At 56.9% G+C, this 14,003-nt stretch overlaps 1 protein-coding gene across 1 annotated transcript in view; it reads right to left on the reverse strand.

Annotated features, from left to right (window-relative positions):
• Positions 1 to 14,003, reverse strand: part of LOC144737052 (SH3 and multiple ankyrin repeat domains protein 2-like) — a 114,054-nt gene that overhangs the window by 46,291 nt on the left and 53,760 nt on the right. Inside the window, exons 3-4 of the mRNA XM_078619701.1 lie at positions 11,211 to 11,461; positions 10,355 to 10,558 (exon numbers count right to left, since the gene is read on the reverse strand). Of these exons, the coding sequence (XP_078475827.1) occupies positions 10,355 to 10,558; positions 11,211 to 11,429 (423 nt within the window). The 5' untranslated portion in view covers positions 11,430 to 11,461. The remainder of the gene's footprint in view (positions 1 to 10,354; positions 10,559 to 11,210; positions 11,462 to 14,003) is intronic.

Raw genomic sequence — 14,003 nt, forward strand, 5'->3', positions numbered from 1 at the left:
GTGTATAGTGTAGTGTATAGTGTAGTGTATAGTGTAGTGTATAGTGGTGTAGTGTATAGTAGTGTATAGTGTAGTGTACAGTAGTGTAGTGTATAGTGTAGTGTATAGTGTAGTATACTAGTAGAGCACTAATACAGCACTAGTGTATAGTGTAGTGTATAGTGTAGTGTATAGTGTAGTGTATAGTGTAGTGTATAGTGTAGTGTATAATGCAGTGTATAATAGTGTAGTGTATAGTGTAGTCTACTAGTACAGCCCTAACCGGTGTGTTGGAGAGCCAAGCCACAACATTTACAATCGGAGTACGACGTTTCGCCAAGAATTACAACCAGCTTCATCAGGCGACAGCCAGACTTGCGGAGAAGTCCACCTGTTTCGTTCCTTAAATAGAGGCGTAGATGTGGTGGGGGTGGGAGGGGATTTGAACGCCACATTTATATATTTACATGATCTAACTCAAAACAGCTCTATTATGGTTGACATTGGTCGCGAAAGCCTCCTACGCGTTAAACCAACACCATCATCAACACCATCATCGTCGTCGTCGTCAATGACAAGCGCCGTCGGATCTCTGGCGTCCAATCCGCACGGAGGAATGCGAAGCGGGTGGGGGGGGGGAGAGACGAGGAGGAGTGGTGGACGAGGAGGAGTGGTGGACGAGGAGGTGGAGGAGGTGGGAAGAGGGAGGAGGAAGGAAATCAGTCGGCCACCGCCGCGGTCATCACCACCGCCAGAGCCGTCCCCCCGGGGGGTACACGGCTAACCCGGGGCCACCTGCCCCGGGCCCCGCGTTTTGGGGGGGGGGGGGGGTTGCCCGCCCCCCCCCCCCCGCGTTTCCACGTCACGCACGGCCGGCGGCGCCGGAATCGAGTGCCGAGCCGAAGCTGCCGTCGTGAGCGGCGCGTGTGACCCCCCCCCCCCAGCCCATTCCTCGTCGCCCGCAACAGGAGGATTCCCGCCGTCCCCCCGTCCTGCGCGAGTGGAATGGCTCCCCCCGCCCCCCCCCCACCGGCGCGTCGTCTCGTTCGTGTCGCTCGGCGCGCTCTCGACCCGAACGAAGCGGAGAAATTGTTTCTTTGATTTTTTGAGCGCGTGAGCGTGTGCCGGTGTGCGTGCGTAGCGCGCGCGATTCACGCTCACGGCCAACGCCGGTGACGATTATCTGAACCGGTCCTGGGCCTCCCCCTAGGTCGACTCGGCCTCAAACGAGTACCCGGTGCAACGAGAGAGAGAGAGACAAAGGTGGCCCCCGGGCGTGGCGCTGGCCCCCCTCCCACTCGCGTGCCGTGCCGTGCCGTGCCGGCCTTCACCGACGCTTGGAGGGGCGGGGTAGTGGACGGAGCGTGCTCGACGCCGGACGTAGACAAACACGAGCTCGTCGGCGGTGCGAGCGCGGCGAGGGGCGAGTTCACGACCGGTGCCATCCGCGCCCGACGGACCGCAACGCCGTTCGTCGAAGAGCCGAGCTGGGACAGAGAACGTCGCGTCCGGTTGCAGCGCCCGGGCGAGACGACCGAAACGACCGATACGACCGATCCAACCGATCCAACCGATACCACCGATACGACCGATACGACCGATACCACCGATACAACCGATACCACCGATACCACCGATCCAACCGATACCACCGATACAACCGATCCAACCGATACCACCGATACAACCGATCCAACCGATACGACCGATACGACCGATCCAACCGATACGACCGATACAACCGATACCACCGATACAACCGATCCAACCGATACCACCGATACAACCGATCCAACCGATACGATCGATCCAACAGATACGACCGATATGACCGATACGACCGAACCGACCGATACGACCAAAACGACCAATACCACCGATACGACGACCGATACGCAGTTTGAAAACACCGGCAAACTGCGCGTCCGGGCACGGCAATGGACTCCCCCGTGTCCCTGCGAACCCGGTCGGTTTTCTCCGGGTGCGCCGAACGCCGCCTAATCGTGTACAGCGCGAACCCCCCCCCCCCTCGCCCCCCTCACCCCCCCCCCCCCCCCCAGCGGACACAATGCAGGAGGCTGCTGTAAACACAAAGTGAGTCTTGAGCCTCTGCTGTTGAAAACTTTCACACTCCGGCGGCGAGCGTCGTCCCGGCGTCATGAATAGCGACGTGACAGGGGACGGGGGGGAGGGGAGGGGCAGAGGGGAGGGGAGGGACGGGGGTGAGGGGGGGGGCGGGGGGTTACCGTGCGTCGTTCAGCACGATGTCCGACGTTTCGGTGCCGTGCCGCCGCCGGCTACCCTTTCCGAAGCTCCTCCCGCCCACCGAGTTTTGCCGGAGAAGCTCGCGCGGGCGGGGGGAGGGTGGAGGGTGGAGCGGGGAGGGGGGAGCAAGGAGGGGGGAAGCAGGGAGGGGGGGAATCGTCGGTGAAATCGAGCGCCAGACGACACCCGCCCGACGTCGCGTCGGAGAGACGAGAGCAGAGCGCCGCACGGCAGCGTCAAACGCCACGTCTCGCCAGCGCACCTTCAGCAGCAGCAGCAGCAGCAGCTGCACAGGTAGAGGCATGGCCGGCGGGAGAGGACGACGAGGGGCGACGGTCGAAGCCGGCGAACCCCCCCCACCCCCCCTTCTTCTCGCGAGTCACCAACTCCAAAGCCCTCACGCGTACACCACCCCCCACCCCTCCCCTCCCACCCCTCCCCTCTCCTCTCACCGCCGCCCTCCTCCGTTGCCGAGGCTCCGTTGCCGGGGCGCCGTTAACAAGGCTCCGTTGCCGGGGCGCCGTTGCCGGGGCGCCGTTGCCGGGGCTCCGTTGCCAAGGCGCCGTTGCCGGGGCGCCGTTGCCGGGGCGCCGTTGCCGGGGCTCCGTTGCCAAGGCGCCGTTGCCGGGGCGCTGTTGCCGGGGCGCCGTTGCTGGGGCTCCGTTGCCGGGACTCCGTTGCCGGGGGGCCGTTGCCAAGGCGCCGTTGCCGGGGCTCCGTTGCCGGGGCTCTGTTGCCGGGGCGCGAGCACCGGCGGTGACTCGAGCGGGAGGAGCCGAGAAGATCTTTGACCATTCTAAAATGTTGTTTTTATTTCGTTAGACTCCATTTGTTTTTCTCATCAATCCATCGCTGCGGCTGACTTGGGGCCGACTTCACCGCCCGTCAGGGTTTAGTTTTCGTCGTATAAATATCCCCACCTTCTTAGCGGCAGCTCACATTACATCCATGCCTGCCTGCCTGCCCGGAGCAGCACTGGCACAAGCGCGGGCTCCGTGCGTGGCGTAGCCAAGAGCACACGTGCACCGCGAGCCGCCTCTCCCTCCCTCCCTCTCGCTCACTCGCTCCATCGTGGGGGGCGGTGGTGGAGTGGGTTGTGGCTGGAGGGGGAGGTGACGGGCGACGTCCGACCAGCGGGCAGGCAGTGCGATCTACTGGCTGCGCGGGGGACAGCCCCACGATTATCTTCTCGGTTCTTTCGGTAAAGTCACGTAGAAGGGAAGTAATAAAATAATAAAAATCAAACATAATAAAATACAAATCTCACGACGTTTCGGCCACAACGCAAGCAGCCGTCCTCTTAGGTCCGTTCGGGGCTCCGACAAGCTGAGGCCGATGGGCGCACGCGTGCAAAGACAAAGATCCCCCCCCGGATAGCCTCCAACAGGCTGTCGGGGCAAGTGCTCTTAGCGAGCAACGGTGGAGTGTCAGAACGGCAAACGCCTATGGAGGGGTTGGTGGGCCAACGCCAAACCCAGCCACCTTTGTCTCCCCAGTGACGATGCCTCCACACCACACCAGGTGTAGTGGTACCAGCACTCAAGGCGGCCATGTGGACCTAGGGGTGGCCCAGGACCGGTTGGGATCATCGTCACCGGCGTTGGCCGCGAGCGGGAATCGAACTCGGGTCTCTGGGCTCGCAGCTCGGTGGGCGACGTCACCGTGGCGCTTGTGCCAGGCTAGGTGCACCTTGAGGCCACGTGAAGTGTTGAACGCCCGCTGCCAGGAGGTCACGGGGCAGACCCAGATGCCACAGGTCGACTGACTTGAGACAACTGGCTGATGCACCAACTGTGCCCCCTACTGTGCCAACTTGCTGTGCTTTAGCCACCCGGTGCTCCGCTCGTTGTTGTGAGCGTCGCTCCTCCGCCCTCCGTTGTTGTTGAAGGGCGACTGCCTCCAACTGCCCAGTAGCAGCGTCCTTCACGAGCCTCCTCCACAGAGGCTGATATTGACACCGCTGGTACCAGTCATCGGCAAGTCCACTCAGCTCCACGTCCTCCTGTACCACGTCACTCCATCTCTTCTCTAGCCCGTGCCGCGAGGGGAGGAAGGGCTCGCTGCCGGCAGGAGGCCTCGGCACGGACCCCAGGTGCCATGGGTTGCCCCCCAAAAACAAAGATTCCCACCCCCCCCTCCCCCCCCCACCGTATAGCCTCAACAGACTGTTGGGGGCAAGTGCCTTTAGCGAGCAGCGACCTTTGAAGGCCGGCACGGCACACACGAGGGGGTGGGCGGCCAGCGCGCCCGACCGCCTTTGTCTTCCCAGTGGCGATGTTCAACACACCGCTGCAGGTACTCATTTGAGACTGAGTCGACCTAGGGGAGGCCCAGGACCGGTTCAAATTATTCGTGCTGGGGGGAGGGGGGGGTGGTGGGGATTTAAGAATCTTTGGTTCTTTCGGTAAAGTCACGTACATGGAAAATAAAAAAAATACAATTAAAAAAATATTAAGCAAAATCCCACGACGTTTCCATCGCAACACAAGCGGTCTGCTGCTGCTGCTGCTGCTACTGCTGTTGCTGCTGCTGCTTCATGAAGACCGCTGCGCCAGGAGGGTAAAGTGTGGGCGGACTCTTCAAAGACGTCTTGGCGAGCGTGGAAAGAGAAGACCAAAACTACCCACGCTGCCTTTGGGCACAAGTGACAATTGCGCGTGGCAGCAATGAACACGATTATTTTATTGACTGACAGGGGACTGCGGCGTTCCCTCCCTCGGCGACCGTGACTCGTCCAGAGGGGGCTCCTCCCCACCCCGAGCCTCTCGCCTCCGCGCCCCGTTTCAAAATCTGGCGCACTCTTGGGACACGACGCCTCGTCTATAAATACAGAAATATGATAAAGCCACCGCCACCACCGCCACCACTACCGTCACCACCTCCACCGTCACCACCTCCACCACTACCGCCACCTCCACCACTACCGCAACACACCTCCACCGCCACCACCTTCACCGTCACCACCGCCACCGTCACCACCTCCACCACTACCGCCACCTCCACCACTACCGCCACCACCTCCACCACGACCGCCATCACCTCCACCACTACCGCCACCACTGCCACCACAGTCAGCACCTCCACCGCCACCACTACCTCCATCACCTCCACCGCCACCACTACCTCAACCACCTCCACCGCCACCACCACCACCTCCACCGTCACCACCTCCACCGCTACGCGGGCGCAAACCTGGGTCGTGGATTTGTTTTCTCTCCGGGTCCTCCGGTTTCCACCCCCACTCTCACCCCCAACATTTAGAATCGACATCACGCGTTGAGGGCGTTTGGACGCCGCTATAAAAATGCTCCATGTGGCGAGCCAATTGGGGTCGGGCGATCGTCTGTGGCCGAGGTCGCCTCTGAGAAGGAGCTGCCACGGGTATCAGCGGGGGCCTCCGTCACCTGGTAAACACACTTTTAAAAAGTTTGGGTGTAAAGTTTCAAAGTATCCTGGGGGCAATTCAGTTTCCTCGCACAAAAAGCCAACTCGTAACCCATCCAAGCCGTCCTCAAAGCTACTCGCGGGGTACATCCTGAAAGCGAAACTCTAAAGAGACACGTAGATACTTAATTTGGAGCTTTCGTGACTGCAGGAATTACTCTTTGGTTCTTTCGGTAAAGTGACGTATAAAGAGAAAAGAACAAATTAAATACTACCATACAAATATTTAATTTATTATTTTCTCTTTATACGTGACTTTACCGAAAGAACCAAAGAGTGAGACACGTGGATCTCTCCGTCTCTCTCTCTCTTGCGACGGTGGGACGTGAGCCTCTCGCGTCACGACCGTGCGGCTCGCGAAAGCTCCCCGCGGGATTCGTCGTTGGGTGCTCGCCGCCGGCTCGAAGTCATCCGAGGGAGATCGCAGCCAACGGAGCGGGGAGGGGGTGGGGGGGCGGGGGGAGGGGAAGGAGGGAACTCAACCCGGCGGGGATTTACTCCAGAAAGAGCCCCCCGGCTCAAGCGCTGGGAGACGGGGTCCCACGGCGGCCTCACAGCTCCCCGTCGCCGCGACAGCGAGCGGCGCGCACTGGACACTCGTGACGCACGGCGACAACAGCGATGACAACGACGACAACAACAACAACAACGATGACAACAACGATCACAACAACGATGATGACGCCAACAACGCGAACAACGACACCAACAACAATGACAACGACGACAATGACGACTTCAACAACGACAACAACAAATGACGACGATAACAATATCGACGACAACAACGACGACAACAACGACGACAACAACAACGACAGACAAACAGACGACGACGGATTCGGCCCGTTCGCCGCCGAGTGCCAGGCTAGGTGCACTTCGTGGCCGCCACGTGACACTGCCGGCGGGCAGGAGGAGGAGCGTGGTCACGTGACAGACCCCGGCGGGTGCCACGGGTTGACCGACTGAGATGACTGGCAGATGCACCACCTGTGCTCCCCCACTGTGCCAACTGGCACAACAAAAAGACAAAGATCCCCCGTGTAGCCTGTAACAGATTGTAGGGGCAAGTGCTGTTAGCGAGCACCTATAAAGGCTGGCACTGCACACGAGGAGGTGGGTGGACAACACCACGCTCGGCCGCCTTTGTCTCCCCAGCGGCGATGTTTACTCGTTTGAGGCCGAGTCGACCTAGGGGAGGCCCGGGACCGGTTCAGATAATCGTCACCGGTATTGGCCGTGAACGGGAATCGAACCCGGGTCGCCGGGTTCGTAGCGCAGCGTAGCGCTAACCGCTGCACCACCACTCCCCAACTGGCCCACACCACCACCACACACACCCACACACGCGCTGAGTCATATACACACACAGGGACCGCCAGACAGACACGTGAGACACGCACAAAGATCCCCCGTGTAGCCTACGTACAAATTCGCGGCAAGTGCTGTTCGCAAGGCCAGCCGCGGATCCGATGGGGGGATGGGGGGGGGGATATTTTATTGATACCTTAGGAAATATTGGGAATGTTATGATTATAACACTGGTCAACACACTTTTTCTGGCATGAGGTATTCCAGAGGTTTAAGGTAATGTTGGGGTGCTGATTCCAAATGTGGAATCAGTTTTTGTCCATCACATCAGGTTTTTGAGATATCAAATATTGCATTTTCAATAAAAACTGCGGAAGAAAAATATTAAATAAATGTGGATATCTACGTAAAATTATATTATAAAAACACACTATCCTAAAAATACAGCACCGTATTTTAGCACTAAAGCAGTCACTGACTCGCAACAACTCGCAATCATAAGTGACAGAGTTAATTTCGGGTAAAATCAATGAAAATGGGGTATGCCGATAGCATAAAAATGAGATGTGATAGAGCAAATCTGAGATCAGATTTGGAATCAGCACCCTGAAATTAGTCTAGAACAGCTGCAAAAGTCCAGGCCAAGAATTTTTTTTTTTTTGTTGACCAGTGTAATTAATGTAGAGGGCCCCTATTTAAAAGGCTTGGAATTTTGGGACCTCCCAACCATCCCACGCCGCCTCCCCCCGGAAAATTTCTACATCCGCCTCTGATGTCGGCACTGATGGCGTTATACACTGCAACAGCTCACCAGGCATCAGAGGTCGCAAACGGGTTTTGATTCCGTACCCGTACCCGTACCCCGCCGCACCAGGGTTGCAAACGGCGACCCGTATCCGTACCCGGCCGGGTACGGGTACCCGTTCCCTACCCGTACCCTACCCGAAATGAGTGACGAACGGTGACTCACCAGTGACTCACGGCCTACCCGTACCCGTACCCGGCCGCACCAGGGTCGCAAACGGGTACCCGTACCCGGCCGGGTACGGGTAGCCGGGTATCGGGTAGGGTATGGGTATCGGGTACCCGGTTGCGACCTCTGCCAGGCATTCGATCGTACGTACGGTGCGCGCTTTCAAGTTGCCGCGGGCGAAGGCCTTACTCCGACTTGGGAACGCATCGATGCTCGTGAACGTGACGCCAAGGTCGATTTTGTTCCAACGCGCAAGCTTTTGTTTAACTTGCCCTGCCGTCCGCTCATATCCTTTCAAATCTACCGACGCTTTAATATGTTCGGATCACCGGAGCCTTAACGAGCTGAAATGTTGCACGCACAGATTCGTCTACAGCGTGAGAATTCCAGGTCCCCCGACTATCCTGTACCTCTCTTGGTGGTTAATCATTTTTTTACTCAATTTCTTTATTGCACTAGATTTGAAATACATTGCTAGAATTATCCAGACAATAATGAACTCTTGCTATCGGTTGGATTGGGACCTGAGAATGAAATGGCACACGTGCAAATTGTGTTTTTACAAGATTAACATTAAAATAAATTAGGTGATGAAAACTACAAGTTGCTTCAATGCGATTTAACGCTTTCGTGACTGCAGGGATTCATTCATCTTCTTGGTTCTTTCGGTAAAGTCACGTAGAAGGGAAATAATAAAATAATAAAAATAAAACATAATAAAATAATTCTCACGACGTTTCGGCCACAACGGCTGCTTGCGTTGTGGCCGAAACGTCGACAATGATGACGACGACGACGACGACGACGATGATGACGACGATGATGACGATGATGACGACGACGACGATGATGATGATGACGATGGGGTGGTGGTGTTCCATCGCGCAAAGAATGTAAAAAGGTACAGCCCCTGCAACTGCTCGCTCGCACCACCGCTTGAGGTGGACGCGTCTCTAGAGCAGTGGGCGACTCTCTAGACTCTGGAGCATTTTGGTTTGCCGACCCATCACTATGGGAGTCGAATTTACCATGGGAGTCCAGTTTACTATGGGAGTCCAGTTTACCATGGGAGTCCAGTTTACCGTGGTAATCCAGTTTACCATGGGAGTCCAGTTTACCATGGGAGTCCAGTTTACCATGGGAGTCCAGTTTACCATGGGAGTCCAGTTTACCGTGGTAATCCAGTTTACCATGGGAGTCCAGTTCACCATGGGAGTCCAGTTTACCATGGGAGTCCAGTTCACCATGGGAGTCCAGTTTACCATGGAAGTCCAGTTTACCGTGGGAGTCCAGTTTACCATGGCATTCCAGTTGAACATGGGAGTCCAGTTTACCATGGAAGTCCAGTTTACCGTGGGAGTCCAGTTTACCATGGGAGTCCAGTTTACCATGGAATTCCAGTTTACCATGGCAGTCCAGTTTATCATAGAATCCAGTTTACCACGGAATTCCAGTTTACCATGGAATTCCAGTTCACCATGGGAGTCCAGTTCACCATGGGGGTTCAGTTTACCACGGAAGTCCAGTTTACCACGAAATTCCAGTTTTGTCTCGTATTCACCACACAGTGGCATTGGCGACTCAAAATATCGAGCTTTTTTTTTTGTTTGTTTTACAACCGAATTCGAACCAAAAATTGGCCCCGCTCGTTCCTCTGGGTTTGCCGACCGCCCCCTTGGGTCTCGCAGCTCCGGTGGCGTTATCCTGTCGCCTACTCTCACCCCAACGGCTCCAAACGTTTCCGGGAGAGAAGAGGCCCACGCTTCACCACGCCCCCGCCCACCGTGTTCCGACGCCGCTCGCGGGAACGTCCGGCACGCCGCCGGGACCGTGCCGGGCCGGGAAGTCGATCGTGCCCGGCTCGCTCAAACTTCCTACGCAGCCGTAACGCAGCCGACCGCGACCGATCGCGGAGACCCCCGCACCGCAGACCGAACGCAAGTCACAAGGCCACCGGGGCACGGGGAAACTGCACGCTCCGCTACAAATTGGGTCCGGTGCAGCCACGAGGAGATGACGTTTCGCGACGACCGGCGGGGCGGCGAACATCCCCCGGCACGAACGGGGAGCGGCGCATTGCCGCGAGGGATGCACCGCGGAGAGGGGGGGGGGGGCCGGGGGGGGGGGGGCCGGGGCAGCGCAAAACCCGAGGACGCGGGGGCGGCAGCGCCACGCGACACAAAGCGCAGGGAAGCAGGGCCTACGGGCGGCGAGGCACGGTAGGACCAGGGCTGGGCAAGGTGGGCAAGGGTAGGACGAGATGGGGGGGACGAGAGGGGAGGCGAGGAGGGGAGGGGAGTGAGGGCAAGGCAGGGCAGGGCAGGGTGGGCAAGGGTAGCGCGGTAGAGAGAGGGGGCAAGGTGCGTGAAGGCAGGGCAGCACCTCCAGGTAAGGCACGCCGGTGTTGGGGGGCTGCGGGTAGTCGTGCAGGGGCCGCTCCTCGTCGAAGAACTTTCCGGCGCGGCCGTTGCAGGCGGGCTGGAAGAGGCCGTAGTTGAGGGCGTCGCTGAGGCTCTGCGTGAGCGTCTGCAGGATGCGCTGCTTGGCCTCGCGCACCAGCGCGTCCGGGTTGAAGCGTAGGCACTTCTGCGAGCGAGAGAGAGAGCACGAAACACGTGTCATTCCTCTTGTAGCGCCGCCCACCACCACCACCACGTTCCAATCCCTGGTTACCACATTCAGATAAGCCCCTCCCCCCCCCCTTAACTTGCATTTAAGGGCTGGTCTCTTGGAGTTTTGCCTCACTTGACGCGGTAATTTTAGCCGTGACGGTCCCACCTGCTGACGGAGACTTGCGTTGCCTCCGAAACGTCGTGGTTTATTATCTTATTTATATTATTACTTCCATTAATTTTATTTTTTACCCACGTGACTTTACCGAAAAAGCCTAAGAGTGCGAGTACATCTTCTTGGTTCTTTCGGTAAAGCCACGTAGAAGGGGAGTAATAAAATAATAAAAATAAAACATGATAAAATAATTCTCACGACGCTTCGGCCACAACGCAAGCAGCCGTCCTCAGGTGAAGACCAGGTCTGTCGGGGAGACAGCGTCTGAAAAGTGTGAGTACAGATCATCGGTTGACACGCAGGTGCTTCGCAGCCAACGTTACGATTCGTTGCCAAGCAAAACGATGCTCGTTTAACCCGGAAAAGCCTCGCCGAGTCTCAAGACCCAAGAGGGTCCTGCCCAGCTTTCCTGCTCCTTTGCCCGGCGCCGCCCCCGTTCGACCGCCCTCACCGTCTGGTGGAGCTCGGGCACGCCGACGCGCACCACCATCGTGTTGAGGCCAGCGTCTTCGCCCGCGGCTCCCGGCGTTCGCTCCGCAGTGGCGCGGATCGTGTCGTAGATGGTCTCCTCGCGCGACGACCCCTCCCCGTCGGACTCGCCGCCGCCGCCGCTGCCCTCCGAGCCGCTGGCGGCCGCCTCATCCTCGCTGGGAGGGGGGCTCACAGGCATGGCTGCCGCCACCGCCGCCACGTTTCACATCACTGCGGGGGGCGGGAGGGCACGCGACGACACCGGCACACGGTCACTCACGGGGCGGGTCACGGACGGCGACTCCACTGGCACGGCACGGTGTCCGACGTTTCGCGCCACGCGCCGGGGGCGTCTCGTTCTTCTTCTTCAGGATCGAGCTTCGTTCGCCCGGCAAAAGCGGAACGGAATGCCGGGCAGACACACGGCGGTTTGGTTTCGCTGTCCTTCCCACGCGCACCTCCGATTAGCGCGGCTGGCTACGTACGGTGCGAAAGAAGTTCAACACTATGAGACCTCCTTTGCCAGTGGGAAATTATAGTAATAGATTTTTACCCTTTCAACTGGTACAAAAACTGACACCTTTATACAAGCGATCATGTTTGCAATAACCACAACACAAGCAGTCAAAATGCAAACAAAAAGAAACAACTCTGATGATGATAATGATATGCACTGTCCTTGATGTTGATTGGTCCACACCCGAGACAGCTTTTCTTAGAGCCTAGTCTCCATTGGTGTTGGACCAGATGACGCCAAAAGGCGTACAACTCAAAGACAGCGCACTATCAGAGTATTGAGAGCTCGGGGTAAGCATTTACACTATGAGACATCTCCTTTACCAGTGGCAAATTATAGTAGTAGGTTTTTACCCTTTCAACTGGTACAAAAACTGACACCTTTCTACAAGGCATCATGTTTGCAATAACCACAACACAAGCAGTCAAAATGCAAACAAAAAGAAACAACTCTGATGATGATAATGATGATGCCTTGTATAAAGGTGTCAGTTTATGTACCAGTTGAAAGGGTAAAAACCTATCACTAGAAGTTCAAAATTCGAACAATACGTACATCCGCCCACAGCTAATGCCGAGTTAACTGCAACTCAAGCGATTGTTTGACGGACAGAGAGCGGCGGATGGACAGGCAGACACACAGACAAGCACGTGGGTGGATGGAGGAATACAATGCACGGACAGAATGGAAAAACTTAAGCTTGCACGACAACCACAACCGCTATTCACCACAAAGTGGCGGTGACGTCACCATGGCTATCGTGTCGTGGCGAGGCGCTGGTGCCAGGTTAGGTGCACCGCGTAGCCTCGACAGACTCGCTCGCTCTCGTAGAGAGACGACGATGATTATGATTACGACTGCCGTAAGTCGCCGCTCACCCGACCCAGATTCACAGAGGCCTCGGAAATTCCCCGGCGCGCACAGTTGAGAGCGGTGGCACGGCAGTTGGCGCACCTGCGCTACGTAATGTGACAAGCTTGATTCGATTTTCCGGTCACGGACAATATCAGTGGCGAGTGATCAACTGGTCCGAAGTCTGAGACTCACACAGAGACCCACAGACTCACACAGAGAACTATAGACTCACACAGAGACCCATAGCCTCACACAGAGACCCATAGACTCACACAGAGACCCATAGACTCACACAGAAACCCATAGACTCAGACAAAGACCCATAGACTCGTACAGAGACCCATAGACTCACACAGAGACCCACAGACTCGCACAGAGACTCATAGACTCACACAGAGACCCACAGACTCACACATAGAACCACAGAATCACACAGAGACCCACAGACTCACACAGAGACCCATAGACTCACACAGAGACCCCCAACACCTCCGATAAGCACTATTGGCCACGTACGGTACGAATGAAGTTCAATATAAATACACACACATTACTTGTATTATTCCCATGATCATCAGCATCATCACTCTATCATTATATTTATTCTTCGGTTCGTATTTATAGCCACGGCGAGCCGATGAGTGCGAGCGAGCGAGCGAGAAAGGGGGAATTAATCAATGGCCCCCTTAGGTAAGTGACGTTCACTCTTCAAGGGCAGGGGGAGCGGGGGGCGGTGGGGGGAGCGGTGACTCCGTGTGGCTCGCGAGTCACGTGACGCACCGCGATTTTCCGGTCACGGCCAACATCAGTGGGGAGTGATATATCAACTGGTCCGAGGTCTGAGACTCACACAGAGACCCACAGACTCACACAGAGACCCATAGACTCGCACAGAGACCCACAGACTCACACAGAAACCCACAGACTCGCACAGAGACCTATAGACACACACAGAAACCCATAGACTCAGACAAAGACCCATAGACTCACGCAGAGACCCACAGACTCACACAGAGACCCACAGACTCATCGACCGGCCCACGAGCCGACCCGGTGCTCGTGGTCGCCTTAAAAACGACGCCGCCGCCGCTGCCTTCCCGACAGCCGTACGTGCGCGTGTCGCTCGCTCGCGCACCCACGCACGCACGAACACTCGGCAAGAGAGATTCATTCGTGGGGGGGGGGGCAACTCGGGGCTTATTCGTAAAAATAAATACAATCGGAGGGAAATGAAACGTCAGCTCAAATTCAGACCAGGAATAAACGCACCATGCGGTAATTATTGTAATGACGATGATTTCGACGCGTGACGCGCCGCTGCAGATTACTCACTCGCTCTCGATGAGAGAGAGGACGACTCGGAGAGGATCTGCGGGTCTCTGCGTGAGTCTATGGGTCTCT

The sequence above is a fragment of the Lampetra planeri genome, chromosome 64 (genome assembly GCF_965212315.1).
Source record: "Lampetra planeri chromosome 64, kcLamPlan1.2.h2, whole genome shotgun sequence".
In the NCBI taxonomy this organism is placed as follows: Eukaryota; Metazoa; Chordata; class Hyperoartia; order Petromyzontiformes; family Petromyzontidae; genus Lampetra; species Lampetra planeri.